We start from the raw sequence: 19,466 nt of genomic DNA, 5'->3' as shown, positions 1-19,466 counted from the left end.
AGTTCTTTGATTGCTCTGGGAGGTGGCTCAGTGGAACTAAAACATATGAAATATTAATTCACTTTATTACATGAACAATCCAAATATTTACTTAAACAGATAAAATCCTTTGCCACAGGAGTGCTTGATAATTTACAATTGTCATTGACTATTAAAGTATCAGTTAATGCCATAATTAACACACTGTTCTCCTGAAGTACAGTGTTCAACATTTACAAAAGTACATTTTCATCTGGGATTTGAGTAAGTCTTTAGTCGTAATCAGTGATGCTGACTGCTTCAGATGAGATTACGAACTGATGCAGAGCACTTCCATGCTCGGCTCTATATTGACCTCCACGTGATGCGTATTGCTGCCTTCGGTGTGGCACCGCTATCTCTAGACAATGTCATAAAAGATTCATAGCTGGCAGAGCATACAACAATTGTGACAGCTTCTGATATCCCTTAGAAACAGCAGATGTCTGTCCTTCATAAGCTGCCACAAATTTTCAGTTTTGCCCCATAAATGTAAAGTGCACTTTTAAAACAGCAAGGAACTATGCAATGTAAGAACACTTTTTATCGTACATTTTTTTTTGGAGACATTATGTACCAATACCATATGTGTTGTCACTTCCAAACTAAAAGCTACACTTTGAATTCAGTGCATTGATTCTAGATAATAATGACTATCCACAAAATCAGGAAATCAGTGGCAAATATGTTGCGAAGGACCTGTTCTCATAGCAGTGATGTGTGGATGATTTATGTAATGCCAATTACACTAAGCATAAAATTAGGTGCTTCAACTCTTTATTCACAAATACTGGAAGTCTACAACTGTTAGAAACACATATAAAATAGTTCTTCACCAATTTGAGAGTTTTGGTCTTTTGATGAAAACTGTCACATGCTGATTTGCGCAGTCTGTCCTGTCAAAATAGTTTTATTCACTAATAACACTAAACAAATCCATAAAAACTGTTGACCTGGAAGCGTTAAAGAATTTACTGGCACAATTTTGTATTAATTTTGCATTAACTTTGTCCTCAGCAGCAGTATTGTGTTCAACACCTACACACATGGTCATCTAAGTTTCTGTATCCAGTACATAAAGAAAGCAATGAGATGCATGTGTTCTGCTGCATTGGTAGGTCCTGCAAAATCCTGAGTATCTCCTTGGGAATCATAGTAGTCACCTGAGAAAATAAAATTTAATTTTGTTATGGTTTGTAGAAAACAATATAGACAATAGCACCACACACACACACACACACACACACACACACACACACACACACACAGAGTCCTGTCTGTCCTGTCAAAATAGTTTTATTCACTAATAACACTAAACAAATCCATAAAAACTGTTGACCTGGAAGTGTGGTATATCAGGATAAACTGGAGCAAATTATGATCCTCTAGATGGCCAAAAGTGAAAAAATTATATTATGTGGTGACTTAATAAACTAACTTGTTTACTATTACATTATGTTTGACAAACATGGTCAAGCTACATACAAGAGTAACACTTCAGTTGATGCAGTATTTATTAATCCTACCCCTACATCAGTACTCAGTTTACAAAATTTGCTCAACAGGCTCTCTGATCATGAAGGTTCTGTACTTCAATAATAAAACGGGTGGACATTAGCAAAAACAGATCCTAATAATCTAAAAACATCTACAAGCCTTGATAAAAGACTCTGGCAATTTAATTTCATAAATGTAACTTAAGAGAGACCAGGGTTAAAACAGATGTGGACGGTGGCCTATGTCGGAACTCTGAAATCACTCAGATCATTCCAGTGACTTGCTTATGGAATTTCAATTAAACGAGCTGCAGCGTTTTCCCCAAACAATTTAATGGTGCCCTGGTGGTGAGACGATTGGAAGCTTCAAACGTAGAGTGAAGATTCTGCAAAAAGTTAGAGTGTAAATTCCTAGACTTGTACTATAACATTGAGAACTGTAGGATCCCCTTGGATGGTCAAATGTACACTACACATCAGAGGCTGCTACTCAGGTAACTGACTGAATATCAGGTGCACATAACGGATTTTTTAATCACGAGACTCTCCATCCAGTCCAAATAATAATAGCTGTTAGAGACCCCAAAATATTAAAATAAGATCCATAGAAATGCCCCTCCAGGTGAGAGTATTAAAATCTTAGTGATTAACTGCCGAAAAAATTGCAGCAAAGTACCTGGGTTTCTAGTGCTCCAAAAAGCTACTGAGCTCACATAATACTGAGTATAGGAGGTTAAGTGAAATTTAAGTGAAAATTGAAAGAGTGGGCTAATGGGAAACATAGGTGATGTATTCATTACAGTAGAGTCTCGGACTTGGATATAAAAACTGAAGCAGCATATGACATCCATTGGGCAAGACTTACCATCAATGGTGGACATACACTGAGTATTGGATCCTTCTATTGACTGCTTGACCCACTTCCAGATGTAACTAAAAAATTCGGTGAAAATCTCAACTGGCTAGTACACATTCCAAAATCACATTGTCATAAATGTCTCTACTATTTCCTTTACCCCTAAATTATATTCATTCTGTCAGAACTTTCCAACCACATTGAAATGTATTATTAATTTTTAGCCTCTCTCCTGTGCCCTAATTTAATGATTATTAAGTGCATACCTTTCGGTATGGCTGTATTTTCATAATGCCTTAAATTATCCTACTTTCTCCGCACACACAATAGTGGACATTTACCTGAGAAAGCGACACATCCTGTTAGCGAGGCACAAACTGTGCCCAGAATGTAGGAGCTGTCTCGATGACACCAGGTACGCTGCTGTCTGCCGAAGGCACTCCGTCTGACTTGATTGAAAAGTTCTGCAGGAGTGTTGAGAATGTGAGGAACAGGTTCTGCTTCGAAAAAGTCTCTCCAGCACACAGCCGCTTACCTGCAACATCCAGGGGAGCAGGTTCAAAAAATGGCTCTGAGCACTGTGGGGCTTAACATCTGAGGTCATCAGTCCCCTAGAACGTAGAACTACGTAAACCTAACTAACCTAAGGACATCACACACATCCATGCCTGAGGCAGGATTCGAACCTGCGACCGTAGTGGTCGCGTGGTTCCAGACTGAAGCGCCTAGAACCGCTTGGCCACACCGGCAGGCGGGGAGCAGGTGTGCATACTCTTCTTCCATTATGTGCAAATGGCTAGAAAGTCTTAAGGTTGTGCAGTATGATACAGACCAAAAATTGGGGTGTCAATACAACGGATTGTTCAGGCATGATCTTGAAGTACAAGTAAAATCAAATTCAACTGAGTAAGAAGTGAATTTATACTTTTATCTTGCATCTGTTTTACAAAGTGAGTGATAGATATACTTGCAAATATCAAAAACAACATAAATAGGTTACATTAACTTCCATTGTTATCATTTATTATTTAGGCAAATCACAGTCCCACCAGCCTCAGACATGATATTTTTGTTTATACATTGTTTGCATTTACAGAATCACTGTATTCTGGATTTCTGCACAGAAAGCATCTCCTCTCCTCTCTGTAACATCTTAACTGAACTCGTGGCCACCCTGGGGACATGAGCAGCTGGTGCTCTCTGTTTTTGTCTTCATTAAGATGTTTATTAATACCTTTAATATCTTTAATTCTTCATGCAGCCCATTACAATCCTGAATGTCACGAATAGCATGAAGAATGGGGATAAAATGTTTTAGACATATGGACTGCTGACAATGCTTTATTTCATTTATATGAACTAAGAGGGGGCAGGAGGGGAGAAAAAACACAAACACACACACATATCTGAGAGTTCAAAAATACAATAAATTTCTTATTGAATTTTGAAGTACGAACAAACTTGTATTGATGTTTGCACTTATAAGCACAGTAAAGAAGCAGTATCAACAGCTACATCTATCCTCTGCAAACTACCGTGAAATGTGTGGCAGAGGGCACATTCCATAGTACCAGTCATTAGGGACTTTTATCCTCTCCATTTGCATATGGAGCATGGGAAGAAGAATGATTGTTTAAATGCCTCTGTGCCTGTTTTGTAATTAGCCTAATCTTGTACTAATGTTTCCTATGTGAGCAATATGTAGGGTGTTGTAGTATATCCTTAAGAGTGTTGTTGTTGTTGTTGTGGTCTTCAGTCCTGAGACTGGTTTGATGCAGCTCTCCATGCTACTCTATCCTGTGCAAGCTTCTACATCTCCCAGTACCTACTGCAACCTACATCCTTCTGAATCTGCTTAGTGTATTCATCTCTTGGTCTTCCTCTACGATTTTTACCCTCTACGCTGCCCTCCAATACTAAATTGGTGATCCCTTGATGCCTCAGAACATGTCCCACCAACCGATCCCTTCTTCTGGTCAAGTTGTGCCACAAACTTCTCTTCTCCCCAATCCTATTCAATACTTCCTCATTAGTTATGTGGTCTACCCATCTAATCTTCAGCATTCTTCTGTAGCACCACATTTCGAAACCTTCTATTTTCTTCTTGTCCAAACTATTTATCGTCCTCCATACAAATACTTTCAGAAATGACTTCCTGACACTTAAATCTATACTCGATGTAAACAAATTTCTCTTCTTCAGAAACGCTTTCCTTGCCATTGCCAGTCTACATTTCATAACCTCTCTACTTCGACCATCATCAGTTATTTTGCTCCCCAAATAGCAAAATTCCTTTACTACTTTAAGTGTCTCATTTCCTAATCTAATTCCCTCAGCATCACCCGACTTAATTCGACTACATTCCATTATCCTCGTTTTGCTTTTGTTGATGTTCATCTTATATCCTCCTTTCAAGACACTGTCCATTCCATTCAACTGCTCTTCCAAGTCCTTTGCGGTCTCTGACAGAATTACAATGTCATCGGCAAACTTCAAAGTTTTTATTTCTCCTCCATGGATTTTAATACCTACTCCGAATTTTTCTTTTGTTTCCTTTACTACTTGGTCAATATACAGATTGAATAACATCAGGGATAGGCTACAACCCTGTCTCACTCCCTTCCCAACCACTGCTTCCCTTTCATGCCCTTCGACTCTTATAACTGCCATCTGGTTTCTATACAAACTGTAAATAGCCTTTCGCTCCCTGTATTTTACCCCTGCCACCTTTAGAATTTGAAAGAGAGTATTCCAGTCAACATTGTCAAAAGCTTTCTCTAAGTCTACAAATGCTAGAAACGTAGGTTTGCCTTTCCTTAATCTATTTTCTAAGATAAGTCGTAGGGTCAGTATTGCCTCACGTGTTCCAACATTTCTGCTGAATCCAAACTGATCTTCCCCGAGGTCAGCTTCTACTAGTTTTTCCATTTGTCTGTAAAGAATTCGTGTTAATATTTTGGAGCTGTGGCTTATTAAACTGATTGTTCGGTAATTTTCACATCTGTCAACACCTACTTTCTTTGGGATTGGAATTATTATATTCTTCTTGAAGTCTGAGGGTATTTCGCCTGTTTCATACATCTTGCTCACCAGATGGTAGAGTTTTGTCAGGACTGGCTCTCCCAAGGCTGTCGGTAGTTCCAATGGAATGTTGTCTACTCCCGGGGCCTTGTTTCAACTCAGGTCTTTCAGTGCTCTGTCAAACTCTTTACGCAGTATCGTATCTCCCATTTCATCTTCATCTACATCCTCTTCCATTTCCATAATATTGTCCTCCAGTACATCGCCCTTGTATCGTCCCTCTATATACTCCTTCCACCTTTCTGCTTTCCCTTCTTTTGCTTAGAACTGGGTTTCCATCTGAGCTCTTGATGTTCATTCAAGTGGTTCTCTTATCTCCTAAGGTCTCTTTAATTTTCCTGTAGGCAGTATCTATCTTACCCCTAGTGAGATAAGCCTCTACATCCTTACATTTGTCCTTTAGCCATCCCTGCTTAGCCATTTTGCACTTCCTGTCGATCTCATTTTTGAGAAGTTTGTATTCCTTTTTGCCTGCTTCATTTACTGCATTTTTATATTTTCTCCTTTCATCAATTAAATTCAATATTTCTTCTGTTACCCAAGGATTTCTACTAGCCCTCGTCTTTTTACCTACCTGATCCTCTGCTGCCTTCACTACTTCATCCCTCAAAGCTACCCATTCTTCTTCTACTGTATTTCTCTCCCCCATTCCTGTCAATTGTTCCCTTCTGCTGTCTCTGAAACTCTGTACAACCTCTGGTTCTTTCAGTTTATCCAGGTCCCATCTCCTTAAATTCCCACCTTTCTGCAGTTTCTTCAGTTTTAATCTAAAGGTCATAACCAATATATTGTGGTCAGAGTCCACATCTGCCCCTGGAAATGTCTTACAATTTAAAACCTGTTTCCTAAATCTCTGTCATACCATTATATAATCTATTTGATACCTTTTAGTATCTCCAGGGTTCTTCCATGTATACAACCTTCTATCATGATTCTTAAACCAAGTGTTAGCTATGATTAAGTTGTGCTCTGTGAAAAATTCTACCAGGCAGCTTCCTCTTTCATTTCTTCCCCCCAATCCATATTCACCTACTACGTTTCCTTCTCTCCCTTTTCCTACTACCGAATTCCAGTCACCCATGACTATTAAATTTTCATCACCCTTCACGATCTGAATAATTTCTTTCATTTCATCATAAATTTCTTCAATTTCTTCATCATCTGCAGAGCTAGTTGGCATATAAACTTGTACTACTGTAGTAGGTGTGGGCTTCATATCTATCTTGGCCACAATAATGCGTTCACTACGCTGTTTGTAGTAGCTTACCCGCATTCCTATTTTCCTATTCATTATTAAACCTACTCTTGCATGACCCCTATTTGATTTTGTGTTTATAACCCTGTAGTCACCTGACCAGAAGTCTTGTTCCTCCTGCCACCAAACTTCACTAATTCCCACTATATCCAACTTTAATCTATCCATTTCCCTTTTTAGATTTTCTAACCTACCTGCCCGATTAAGGGATCTGACATTCCACGCTCCGATCCATAGAACGCCAGTTTTCTTTCTCCTGATAACGACATCCTCTTGAGTAGTCCCCGCCCGGAGATCCGAATGGGGGACTATTTTACCTCCGGAATATTTTACCCAAGAGGACGCCATCATCATTTAACCATACAGTAAAGCTGCATGCCCTCGGGAAAAATTACGGCCGTAGTTTCCCCTTGCTTTCAGCCGTTCGCAGTACCAGTACAGCAAGGCCGTTTTGGTTAATGTTACAAGGCCAGATCAGTCAATCATCCAGACTGTTGCCCCTGCAACTACTGAAAAGGCTGCTGCCCCTCTTCAGGAACCACACGTTTGTCTGGCCTCTCAACAGATACCCCTCCATTGTGGTTGCACCTACGGTACGGCTATCTATATCGCTGAGGCACGCAAGCCTCCCCACCAACGGCAAGGTCCATGGTTCATGGGTAAGAGTAATTACTCTGGGTAAGAGTAATTACTCAAAACTGGTTATGGAAACTTGCCATGTAAGCTTTTTCAGGATAGTTTATGCCCATCTTCAAGAGTCTGCCGATTCAGGTTTTTAAACACCTCTGTGACACTCTTCCACAGGTCAAACAAATCTGTGACCATTCACGCTGTCTTCCTCTGTACACTGAGGTGACGCAAGCCATGGGATACTTCCTAAGATCATGCCTGACCTCCTTTTGCCCACCGTAGTGCAGCAGCTTGATGTGACATGGACTCAGCATGTCACTGAAAGCCCCTGAAGAAATAATGAACCATGCTGGCTCTACAGCAATCCATATATATTGAATTGTGATTTATTTGTCTCATAACATACATAATCTAAATCATTGGATTCAGGTGCAGGAGACACGTTAAATTGTGGTAAAATTTCACCATAAACAAAGAACAGCTGATGTTAAGAGGCAACATAGTAATAATAATAATAATAATAGTAATTAGCAAAGGTACTACCATTGGTTGTCTGCTGCCATAGTCCATTAATGCTAAATTTTGCCACACTGTCCTGATGGATATGTTCATCGTATGTCCCACATTGTTACCTCAGTGCATACACTCAATATCCGCTGTTAGTTCTATTTGGTATGGATCCCACAGACTTGAGAAATAGTCTAGGATGTGTCACACATGTGATTCTAAGCAATCTATTTTGTAGACTGGATGCATTGACCTAGTATTCTACCAATAAACTGTAATCTGCTATCCGAGTTAACCATAACTGAGCCTAAGCCTTCATTCTATTTCATATCCCTACAAATTGTTACATACAGGTATCTGTATGAGTTGACCAATTCCAACTGTAACTTGCTGATTCTATAGTGATAGGATACTATGTTTTTTGACCAATTCTAACAGTGACTAGTTGATACTGTAGTCTTAGGATACTATGTTTTTTGATTTTGTGGAGTGCACAGTTTTACTCTTCTGAGAATTTACAGCATGTTGCCAATCTTTCCATCACTTTGAAATCTGACTGAATATTTGTGCAGCCTCTTTCAGACTGTACTTCATTACTGATAACTGCACCATCTGAAAAAAGGCTGAAGCTAATATTAACATTGTCCACACAGTCATTAACACAGGAACAAAAGTAGAGCTTCAGACAGCTAAGATTGCTATTACTGGTTGTGATGGCCAGTCTAGGCAAACTACATATCATCATCAGATCTTCCGCAGTACATTTCACTGAATCTTGACCAAATGCATCTTACATTTCATCATATCAGAGAACAATATTTCACGAACATGAGACCAACAGTATACCAGCAACATGAGCTTATATACTCAGTGCAATATGTATGCATGTTTATTATACTTGACTCGCTGATATACTATTGAGCGCATGTTCGTGAAATATTGTTCTATGATAAGCCGTGATATAAGATGCATTTGGTAAGGATTCAGTGTAACGTATTGCAGAAGACGTGATGATGGCAATGTAGTTTCCTGAAACCAGTCATCACAATAAATGCAGTAAAATAGTGATCCTGGCTGAAGTTGTACTTCTGTTTCTGCATTAATCTACATTGCCCCCTAACTTGACAAGTCAAGCACAGATGACAGTCATTAATACACAACACAAACTGCAAGGGACCCAACGCACTTCCCTGGGGTACAACCGAAGTTATTTCTACATCTGTTGATGACTCTCCATCCAAGTTAACTTGCTGTGACCTCACTACCAAAAATTCCTCAGTTCAGTCACAAATTTCACTTGATGCCTCATACGATAATACTTTTGACAATGAGCGTAGACATGGTAATCAGTCAAATGCTTTTCAGACATTGAGAAATATTGCCTCTATCTGACTGCCTTGACCTATGACTTTCTGTATGTCATGTGAGAAAAGAGTTACTTGGATTTCACATGATCGATGTTTTGAAATCCATGATGGTTAGCATGGCGGAGGACATTCTGTTTGAGATACCAAATGCTGGAGCTTCAAAACTATGGAAATCGCACAGGGAGAAATCAGGACTGTGTGGAGGATGTGCAAGGGCTTCCCAGCAAAACTTCTGCAATGTGCTCAAAACAGCCTTGGCAACACGTGGGCTCTCTCGACAGCCAAATGCATTTAGTCAGGCATCTCTCTATCGCTAGTCCTTTATTTTGTACCTATTATGCAGGTGTCTGTTTTTTTAGATGCACGTACCGGCTCCAAATGGCAGAGTAAAGTCTTTCTTGATGAGTTTTCCATCACTGTCCAAAAACCTCTCAGGCCTGAAGGTGTTTGGGTCACCCCACAGATCTCCATCCATGTGCATGCTATATAAGCACGTTATCACAATGGCACCCTGCAACACGAAAGGCACATGTTCAGTTCTTCACACAGTGTATTCACTTATAGCTTGCATACAAGGGGGAAATTACTATTTTGACACAAACATCACTCTCAAATGGAAGTGAGGCACCAATCATTAAGCTCTACCATCAGGCTTTCGATAATCACAGAAGCTGAAGCCTGTAATGTAATCCTGTCAATCATACTAGTTATTATAACAGAACATTGTTCCAAAGATGACAGAAAGAGGCTCAAAAACAACACTATACACTGGTGTACAGAACTTAATGATGAAAGTAACTTTCATATGATGTGTCACTTACAAATAATATAGCTCAATGAAACTTGGATCAAACATAGAAAGAAATGCTACAGTACAGTACAGAAAGTAACTGAAAGAAATACGCAATGAGACAACAGAAATGACACTTTTATTGAAAGACAATAACAACACTAATGTCATTGCGATTTATGATGGTCCTCTTGGCATTACAAAGGGTAGGACATCGTGCTTAATGGGGTGTGTGATCACCATGGACAGGAACGCATTCTCTGCAACATGCTCCCATGCTGGCTGCTGTAACATCCCAAATATGGAACCCCTAATGAAAGCCCTTTGGTAGTAAAAGAAATAGCAAGATTAGTTATCCTGACATTGACAGGAGCTACTGACAACAAAATAAACACTACTGCAAGTTTGACTAACAGGAATACTATGTAACTAATAATGTTTATTATACAGAAAGGACTAAATGAAAGACTATCAGATGATACAAAGCCTGAAACTTTAAATAAATAATTCAAAATCTATTCTTTACGAAGGTTAAAGCCCAGACCATAAATAGATCAGAGATAACATTTATCCAAGAAGAGAATTGTAGCCGCACCGAGCTGTAAGTTTTCTGCTACTACAATGTAACACTCCAATGGAGATGTTAATTCAGTCTCTCTTGTAAATGACGCAGTAGTAGTAAGCCTATTGAACACTACTAGATTGTTTCAAAGTGATCTGAAATTTTAAAAGTTTTCCAGTATCAAATTCACATACTAGTCAGAATTTCAAACTGAAGTAAAATAATATTTACGGTTTATCCAGACAATGGAACAGTTATTATATGTGAAAGAAAAGTAAATCATGTGAGACCTGATTAACGCTGGGACTTAGCCTTCATGATCGGTGATTGTCATGAACATCAAAGGACACAGCAATATACCAACCGCCAACATAAACTCTATTATTAGACTTGAGCTGGAAACAGCTACATGAGATCATGAAGAACTTACAGTTACGCCGTGTTGTCGGAAGCTGCAGTCAATGTCAGAATCACTGATGCAAATAGATTCAAGACCCTGAATGACAGATCGGTGTCTTTACAGTGCAGGTTTAAATAATTACGAAGTTCAATAAACTCCAATATAACCTTAATGCTTTGTGTTGACTATGTCATTTAATAGAAATTTACTGTGTAATCATGAAATTAACTATTTCTTGAGAGAACGCAGAAGCTGAAGGTGATTTAGTGATTTTTTTAACAGTGAACAGCAAGTTTACACCGATATATGTCGCTTTCTGTATGTTATCAGAAGAGTATTTTATCTCTGGAAGAACGTCGTGTTAGTTGTTGAATTAACACCATAGTGACGCCTTGATGACGCTATATTAATAAATCAACATCCTCGCAAAACTATGATGTGGCATCGGCTTGAGTGATGGAATTTATGATTCAAGATATCCTATTATCTGCATTTGAACACTCATTCGTAAACTGGGCATAAGAACTACAGTTATCAAGTTTGCGTAAGCTTATCGGCCTGTCACGAACACGTGAAGCATATCTGGTTAATTGTTTCAGATCAAGGGAGTTGCAGTACCGAGTGGTGCAGTCACTGTGGGTTCGAAGTAAAGAAGACCGACAGACTTCGAACACCAGTGCTTCAATTTTAAACAAGGGCTGCTCACACATTCCAGCATGCTGCTACATCGATACACTGATATCAGTCTAAGGGAGATAGTACAGGGTTATTACAAATGATTGAAGCGATTTCACAGCTCTACAATAACTTTACTATTTGAGATATTTTCACAATGCTTTGCACACACATACAAAAACTCAAAAAGATTTTTTAGGCATTCACAAATGTTCGATATGTGCCCCTTTAGTGATTCGGCAGACATCAAGCCGATAATCAAGTTCCTCCCACACTCGGCGCAGCATGTCCCCATCAATGAGTTCGAAAGCATCGTTGATGCGAGCTCGCAGTTCTGGCACGTTTCTTGGTAGAGGAGGTTTAAACACTGAATCTTTCACATAACCCCACAGAAAGAAATCGCATGGGGTTAAGTCGGGAGAGCGTGGAGGCCACGACATGAAATGCTGATCATGATCTCCACCACGACCGATCCATCGGTTTTCCAATCTCCTGTTTAAGAAAGCCGAACATCATGATGGAAGTGCGATGGAGCACCATCCTGTTGAAAGATGAAGTCGGCGCTGTCGGCCTCCAGTTGTGGCATGAGCCAATTTTCCAGCATGTCCAGATACATGTGTCCTGTAACGTTTTTTTCGCAGAAGAAAAAGGGGCCGTAAACTTTAAACCGTGAGATTGCACAAAACACGTTTACTTTTGGTGAATTGCGAATTTGCTGCACGAATGCGTGAGGATTCTCTATCGCCCAGATTTGCACATTGTGTCTGTTCACTTCACCATTAAGAAAAAATGTTGCTTCATCACTGAAAACAAGTTTCGCACTGAACGCATCCTCTTCCATGAGCTGTTGCAACCGCGCCGAAAATTCAAAGCGTTTGACTTTGTCATCGGGTGTCAGGGCTTGTAGCAATTGTAAACGGTAAGGCTTCTGCTTTAGCCTTTTACGTAAGATTTTCCAAACCGTCAGCTGTGGTACGTTTAGCTCCCTGCTTGCTTTATTCGTCGACTTCCGCGGGCTACGCGTGAAACTTGCCCGCACGCGTTCAACCGTTTCTTCGCTCACTGCAGGCTGACCCGTTGATTTCCCCTTACAAAGGCATCCAGAAGCTTTAAACTGCGCATACCATCACCGAATGGAGTTAGCAGTTGGTGGATCTTTGTTGAACTTCATCCTGAAGTGTCGTTGCACTGTTTCGACTGACTGATGTGAGTGCATTTCAAGCATGACATACGCTTTATCGGCTTCTGTCGCCATTTTGTCTCACTGCGCTCTCGAGCGCTCTGGCAGCAGAAACCTGAAGTGCGGCTTCAGCCGAACAAAACTTTATGAGTTTTTCTACGTATCTGTAGTGTGTCGTGACCATATGTCAATCAATGGAGCTACAGTGAATTTATGAAATCGCTTCAATCATTTGTAATAGCCCTGTATATGTAGGTGGACCAGGGCCATGCTTAGTGGAAGGAAGGTAGAGGCTACCATGATCAATGGAAAGATGGTAATTAAGACCACCAGAGGCTACCCACAAGGAGAAGTTTCGTCTCCTCTATTGTGGAATCTAGTGGTGAACGAACTCAGTGAGGAACTAGATTCCGGACAATTCTTCTGCAAGGATATGCAGGTGACCTTGTCATAGTAATACTTGGCAAATTCACTGACACAGTTAGGAATATGGCACATGGAGGGTTGGACATTGTGGAAAAATTGTGCATTAAACAGGATCTGAGAGTTAATCCTAAGAAGACTATTGTGGCGCCATTTACAAAGAGACATATTCAGCATGCAAGTTGGAATCTAAAGCTCTTTGATGAGACTCTACCTGTGAAGGGGACAGTGAAATATCTAGGGGTAACCTTGGATGAGAAGCCAACTTGGACCCCTCATATTAAAGAGTATCTGCTCCAAGGCAAAAAGTACTTTAGTGAGTACTAGGAGGGCTTATGGCAAAAACTGGGGCCTAAGTCCCAGGGGTATGCACTGGGTATTCACCACAGTGGTTAGACCTAGGATTTCCTATGGGGCCGTAGTGTGGTGGAAGAAGGTAGAACAGCAGGTTGCTGCTAAAGAGCTTGCTAAGATTGGCCTGATTAACCATAATGGGCAGAATTAGCAGCACACCAACCACTGGAATGGAAGCCACGCTGGATATGCATCCATTTCACCTTTGGGTTAAGATGGGGGCAGCAGCTGGGGCATACAGACTTAAAACTGGGTCTCATTCGGATATCCAGAAGCACACACTAACATAGTGGGTGAGGTAAATATAGGTATGGCTGGGGAAATGCCTGCCGACTATATAATAACTCCCAACTGCTTCGACAAGCCTTACAACATAATAATTGGAAGTAAGGAGAGTGGGAGAAAACAGTTCGACACCGTACGGCAGACATCGTTTGGTTCACCGATGGGTCGAAAACAGACGAAGGTGTTGTGGCAGGGTTGTACAGGGTTCAGCCAAGACTGGAGAGCATCATCTCTCTAGGGAAACTGGCCTCTGTATTCCAAGCCGAAATTACTGCTGTCAGGGCATGTGTGGAGGAGAATATGCGTAGGTGCTACAATGACCGAAGCATCTATGTCTACTCAGGCAGCCCTGAAATCATAGGCAGCTCCTGCAACAAGATCTAAGATTGTTGCAGATTGCCACAGTGCTCTGGTGGAGCTAGGGGGAAGCAATATGGTAAACCTAGTGTGGGCCCCTGGCCACTCAGGGATCTGTGGCAATGAATAAGCCGATAGATTGGCTAGGATGGGGGCAACAACTCAATTTATTGGACCGGAACTTGTCTTGACAATCACGAAGGCTATAATCAAACTACAATGGAACTGGCTTAGCACGTAGGATATTGGACCAAGGTCCATAAACAAACGTGGTAAGGTAATGATGCCCAAGCCATGTTTTAAAAGACGCTCTGTAATCCTGGGATTCAACAGGAAAGAGATCAAACTCATGACTGGACTTATGACCGGCTATGGGAACTTCAAAAAACACCTACACACAATGGGTATAACAGAAGAGGACCAGAAATTTAGGATCTGTGATGAGGGTGAAGAAACTGCATCACACATCATCTTCAAATTCATGGCATTGGAGAGTAAAAGCTACAGAATCTTCGGGACAACTAGACCTGAAGAAATTGTGTCTAACAAAAAACTGGTAGAGGGACTCCTTGCACTATTTAAGCGCACTGGTTGGCTTTACTAGATGTACAGGGAGTGATACCGCACAATAAACATAGTTTTGGTGCAGGCAGTGGCGGTCAGACCTAATCTGTTTTAGCTCTCCTGTTAAAATCAATCAATCAATAAAGGAAGACAGTGTTTGAAGCTAATCAACCAAGTGAAGAGTTTGTTTTTAACAGTTACAGATCAGAGTCATCGCAATTGACGGATGCTGTTCCATGTTAACCAGACTGGGACAACCGTCACCATCGAGCCGATACAAATAAAATGCCACACTGCATGGCTGGTAAGGAGTTCTCGTGGTAAGGTGTTCCATTTCTCCACCAGCACAGTTGACAAATGCTGGATGGTTGTTGTTGCATGTGCATGTCCTGCAATACATCTTTCCAACACATTCCACATGTGCTCGAAGAGATTTCAGTTCGGAAAATGGCCAGACCAATATGCTCCCTGAATATCTTCTTATTACAAGAGCTCCTTCACCTACACTCTTTGATGTAGTCACACATTGTTATCCATAAAAATGAAGTCAGGGCACAATGCAGCCCTGAAAAGGGAAGGAGTACTGTGCCACTATAACACTGACTGGTATCTGTACCCTGTTTAAAGATCTGCAATGGTGCCAAGTGCAAAGCATTGGACCAGTGTGAGACAGGGTCACTTGCTCTTCTCAGATGGCAGCAGATTTATTATGTGCTGGTCTTCAAATCTTTGAACACAGTACAGACACCAGTCAGTGTTATTGTGACACAGTACTCTTCCCCCATGTGCATCTTTTCAGGGGTGCATTCTGCCCTGATTTCATTTTTATGTATGACAAAGTGCAACCGCAATAAAGAGTGCAGGTTGAGAAACTCTTGAAATGAGAAGATCCTGGCCATTCCTCAAACTTAAATGCCACTGGGCACATGTGTAATGTGCTGGGAAGATGTATTGTAGCACGTTAACATGAATCAACAACCATCCATCAGTTGCCATCTGCACTGGTAGAGGAATGGAAGTCCCCACCACAAGAACTCCTTACCAGCTTTGTGACCAATGTGGGTGCAGGCTGCAAAGAATCCATTGCTGTCTGTGGCGATCACACACCCTATGAAGCACCATGTCCTGCATTTTGTAATCCGCAATAAATGTGACTACAGTTTAATTATTGTCATTGAATAGAAGTGTCATGTGTACTCATTTCACTAGTGCAGAAATGTTACTATTCAGAAGAAGAATACATACATGACAACCTGAAAATTTGAGCAGGAGAGAGCGACTACTTAGGACCGTTAATACAAGTTTGTTACTTTTGAAGAAAATTTATTAATTGCTTAAATAAGTAATTATTCAGTACTGTGTATTATATTACTGGTATTATAAGGAAAATTGTAAACCATTTTTTGTGTTTTGACAGGTCTCCTGTACTTTAAGTCAACTGCTTGAAATTGTAAGTTACGAGACAATAAACTTCCAGAATGAGATTTTCACTCTGCAGCAGGGTGTGCGCTGAGTTACCCAGGCACGACTCATGACCCGTCCTCACAGCTTTACTTCTACCAGTACCTCGTCTCCTACCTTCCAAACTTTACAGAAGCTCTCCTGTGAACCTTGCAGAACTAGCACTCCTGAAAGAAAGGATATTGCAGAGACATGGCTTAGCCACAGCCGGGGGGATGTTTCCAGAATGAGATTTTCACTCTGCATTGGAGTGTGCGCTGATATGAAACATCTTGGCAAATTAAAACTGTGCGTTTGGTAGAGCACTTGCCCACAAAAGGCAAAGGTCCCAAGTTCAAGTCTCGGTCTGGCACATAGCTTTAATCTACCAGGAAGTTTCATATCAGTGCACACTCTGCTGCAGAGTGAAAATCTCATTTTGGAAACATCCCCCAGGCTGTGGCTAAGCCATGTCTCTGCAATATCCTTTCTTTCAGGAGTGCTAGTTCTGCAAGGTTCACAGGAGAGCTTCTGTAAAGTTTGGAAGGTAGGAGACGAGATACTGGCAGAAGTAAAGCTGTGAGTACCGGGCATGGGTCGTGCCTGGGTAGCTCAGTTGGTAGAGCACTTGCCCACAAAAGGCAAAGGCCCCGAGTTCAAGTCTTGGTCCAGCACACAGTTTTAATCTGCCGTAGGTTTCAATAAACTTCTATTTCTATTTCTTTAGTTAGCTATCTTCTTTACTATAATGTATCACGTTGTTTCTCCGTGTGGTCCAAGTTTCATTGAGCTGTGTTACTTGGCAGTAAAATCATGTGAAAGTTACTTTTGTCCTTAAGTTTTGCACACCAATGTACAAACCTGTAAACATGACACAGGATGCACAATCTAAACTAACACTTGTTAATCACAACCACTTTATTCTAATATTTAAATAAATGAATGTTTCTTATCCGAAATATGTATAGACAGGTATGTGAGGCCAACAAAAATCTGCAATTCTTACTGTTTATTGGCCATGATATAACTAATACTACAATACTGACTGTGTTATAAGTAGTTTGTTTAGAAACAGTGGACGATCTGGGATGGAATAACAACAATATGAATTACGACATACTGCTGCTCACCACACAGTGAAGTGGTTGAGCAGCAGACAGACGCTTTTAAAAACAGTCTTAGCTAATGGACAGTACACGCATGCCCAAGCCACACACATATGGCAACTGAAACCTCTGGACATTGAGTCACAACTGCAGTGAGTAGCGATCTCAGCTGGGGTGGGTAATAGGGTTACAGAAGTGCTGTGGCGTGCGACCCTGAGGTGACAGTTGCCATCTGTGTGTGAACTATGCACGTATGAATGTGTGCGCATTTTTTTTAAGTGTTAGTTAGTTATATATTCCATAGATCATTTGAACTATTCTTTTTTCAAAATAATGTGAAATGAGTCAGTTTGCAGGAGATGTATATATGACGGTGATTAATGTGAACATTTAGGGAAACATTCCACGTGGGGAAATATATCTAAAAACAAAGATGATGTAACTTACCAAACGAAAGCATTGGTATGTTGATAGAGAAACTAACAAACACAAACACACACACAAAATTCAAGCTTTTGCAACCCACGGTTGCTTCATCAGGAAAGAGGGAAGGAGAGGGAAAGATGAAAGGATATGAGTTTTAAGGGAGAGGGTAAGGAGTCATTCCAATTCTGGGAGCGGAAAGACTTACCTAAGGGGGAAAAAAGGACAGGTATACACTCGCGCTCACACACACATATTCATCCGCACATATACAGACACAAGCAGACATATGTAAAGGCAAAGACTTTGGGCAGAGATGTCAGTCGAGGCAGAAGTACAGAGGCAAAGATGTTGTTGAATGACAGGTGAGGTATGAGCGGCGGCAACTTGAAATTAACGGAGGTTGAGGCCTGGTGGGTAACGGGAAGAGAGGATATATTGAAGGGCAAGTTCCCATCTCAGGAGTTCTGATAGGTTGGTGTTAGTGGGAAGTATCCAGATAACCCGGACGGTGTAACACTGCGCCAAGATGTGCTGGCCGTGCACAAAGGTATGTTTAGCCACAGGGTGATCCTCATTACCAACAAACACCGTCTGCCTGTGTCCATTCATGCAAATGGACAGTTTGTTGCCCATGCACCCTCCTACCACCACCACCTACTCCAGTCCTGTAACCTGGAAGGTGTACACGATCAAAGGCAGAGCCACGTGTGAAAGCACCCATGTGATTTACCAACTGACCTGCCTACACTGTGAAGCTTTCTATGTGGGAATGATCAGATGTTAAGAAATTCCTCTGTTTCAGAACCACTTATCTTGTTGTCACCAGTCTGCAGCTTATATCCTCTCTATTTTGGCCACCACCAGCTATTTTGCTGCCTACACAGCATAACTTGTCTACCACTTTTATTGTCTCATTTGCTAATCTAATTCCTCGGTGTCATCTGATTTAATTTCACTGAATTCCATGTTTTACTCTTTTTGGTGTTCATCCTGTAATCTCTTTCCAAGATACTATCCTTTCTGTTCAACTGCTCTTCTACCACCTCTGACAGAATTACATGTCACTGCAAGCCTCAAAGTTCCGATTTCTTCACACTACACTTTAATCCCCTTTAAGAATTTTATTACATTATAGTTGAATTAAGTCAAAGTCAACAATAAGCTGAATACCTTCACTGAAAAAGGATTTTGCAGTAGCCACCAGAAAGATCGCAGGAGGCGCACATCGGCATGGTGCGTCACGGACAGTAGTTGCCGCAAGTAAAGTCCCGTCCACCACAGGGCACACGAGAATTCGGCCACACCCTCTGCCGGTGGAGCAACAACAACTCAGGCAGCACGGGCCGTGCCCAGCCAGTTTAACATCGGGCATGCCTAGCAGACAGTTCCCAGTCAACACTGTATGAAGTGCGATGGACAATGTGAATCGTGTTAATACAGATTTAGAATAAATAATATAAAAGCTGAATAATAACTGATAGAGAAGTGTTTAGGGAAGAGGTATTGAATATGCAAAGATTTCAAGGTAGGAGGGTAGGGGAAAAAAACTGGTCTGAAGTGCTCAAACACAGGAATAAAAAGTACAGTGAACAGATGAAAGAGTATGGGAAAAAAAGAACAATGAACAAGGAACTGAAATTAGCATGTTGTCCTAAGTGGAAAAAAAAGGTTGAATGAAGCCCTCATCCTAGATT

The 19,466-nt window shown here is 40.9% G+C and overlaps 1 protein-coding gene across 1 annotated transcript in view; it reads right to left on the bottom strand.

Moving 5' to 3' along the window:
- Positions 1–581: 581 nt before the first annotated feature.
- LOC124718788 (probable cytochrome P450 304a1) overlaps positions 582–19,466 on the bottom strand; it is a 125,287-nt gene continuing 106,402 nt past the window's right edge. Inside the window, exons 8-10 of the mRNA XM_047244396.1 lie at positions 9,580–9,721; positions 2,712–2,905; positions 582–1,181 (exon numbers count right to left, since the gene is read on the bottom strand). Coding sequence (XP_047100352.1) covers positions 2,733–2,905; positions 9,580–9,721 — 315 coding nt within the window. The 3' untranslated portion in view covers positions 582–1,181; positions 2,712–2,732. The remainder of the gene's footprint in view (positions 1,182–2,711; positions 2,906–9,579; positions 9,722–19,466) is intronic.

Source organism: Schistocerca piceifrons, chromosome 10 (assembly GCF_021461385.2).
Source record: "Schistocerca piceifrons isolate TAMUIC-IGC-003096 chromosome 10, iqSchPice1.1, whole genome shotgun sequence".
Taxonomy (NCBI): domain Eukaryota; kingdom Metazoa; phylum Arthropoda; class Insecta; order Orthoptera; family Acrididae; genus Schistocerca; species Schistocerca piceifrons.
The sequence above is the reverse complement of the archived record's forward strand: the minus strand, read 5'-3'. Positions and strand labels throughout refer to the sequence as shown.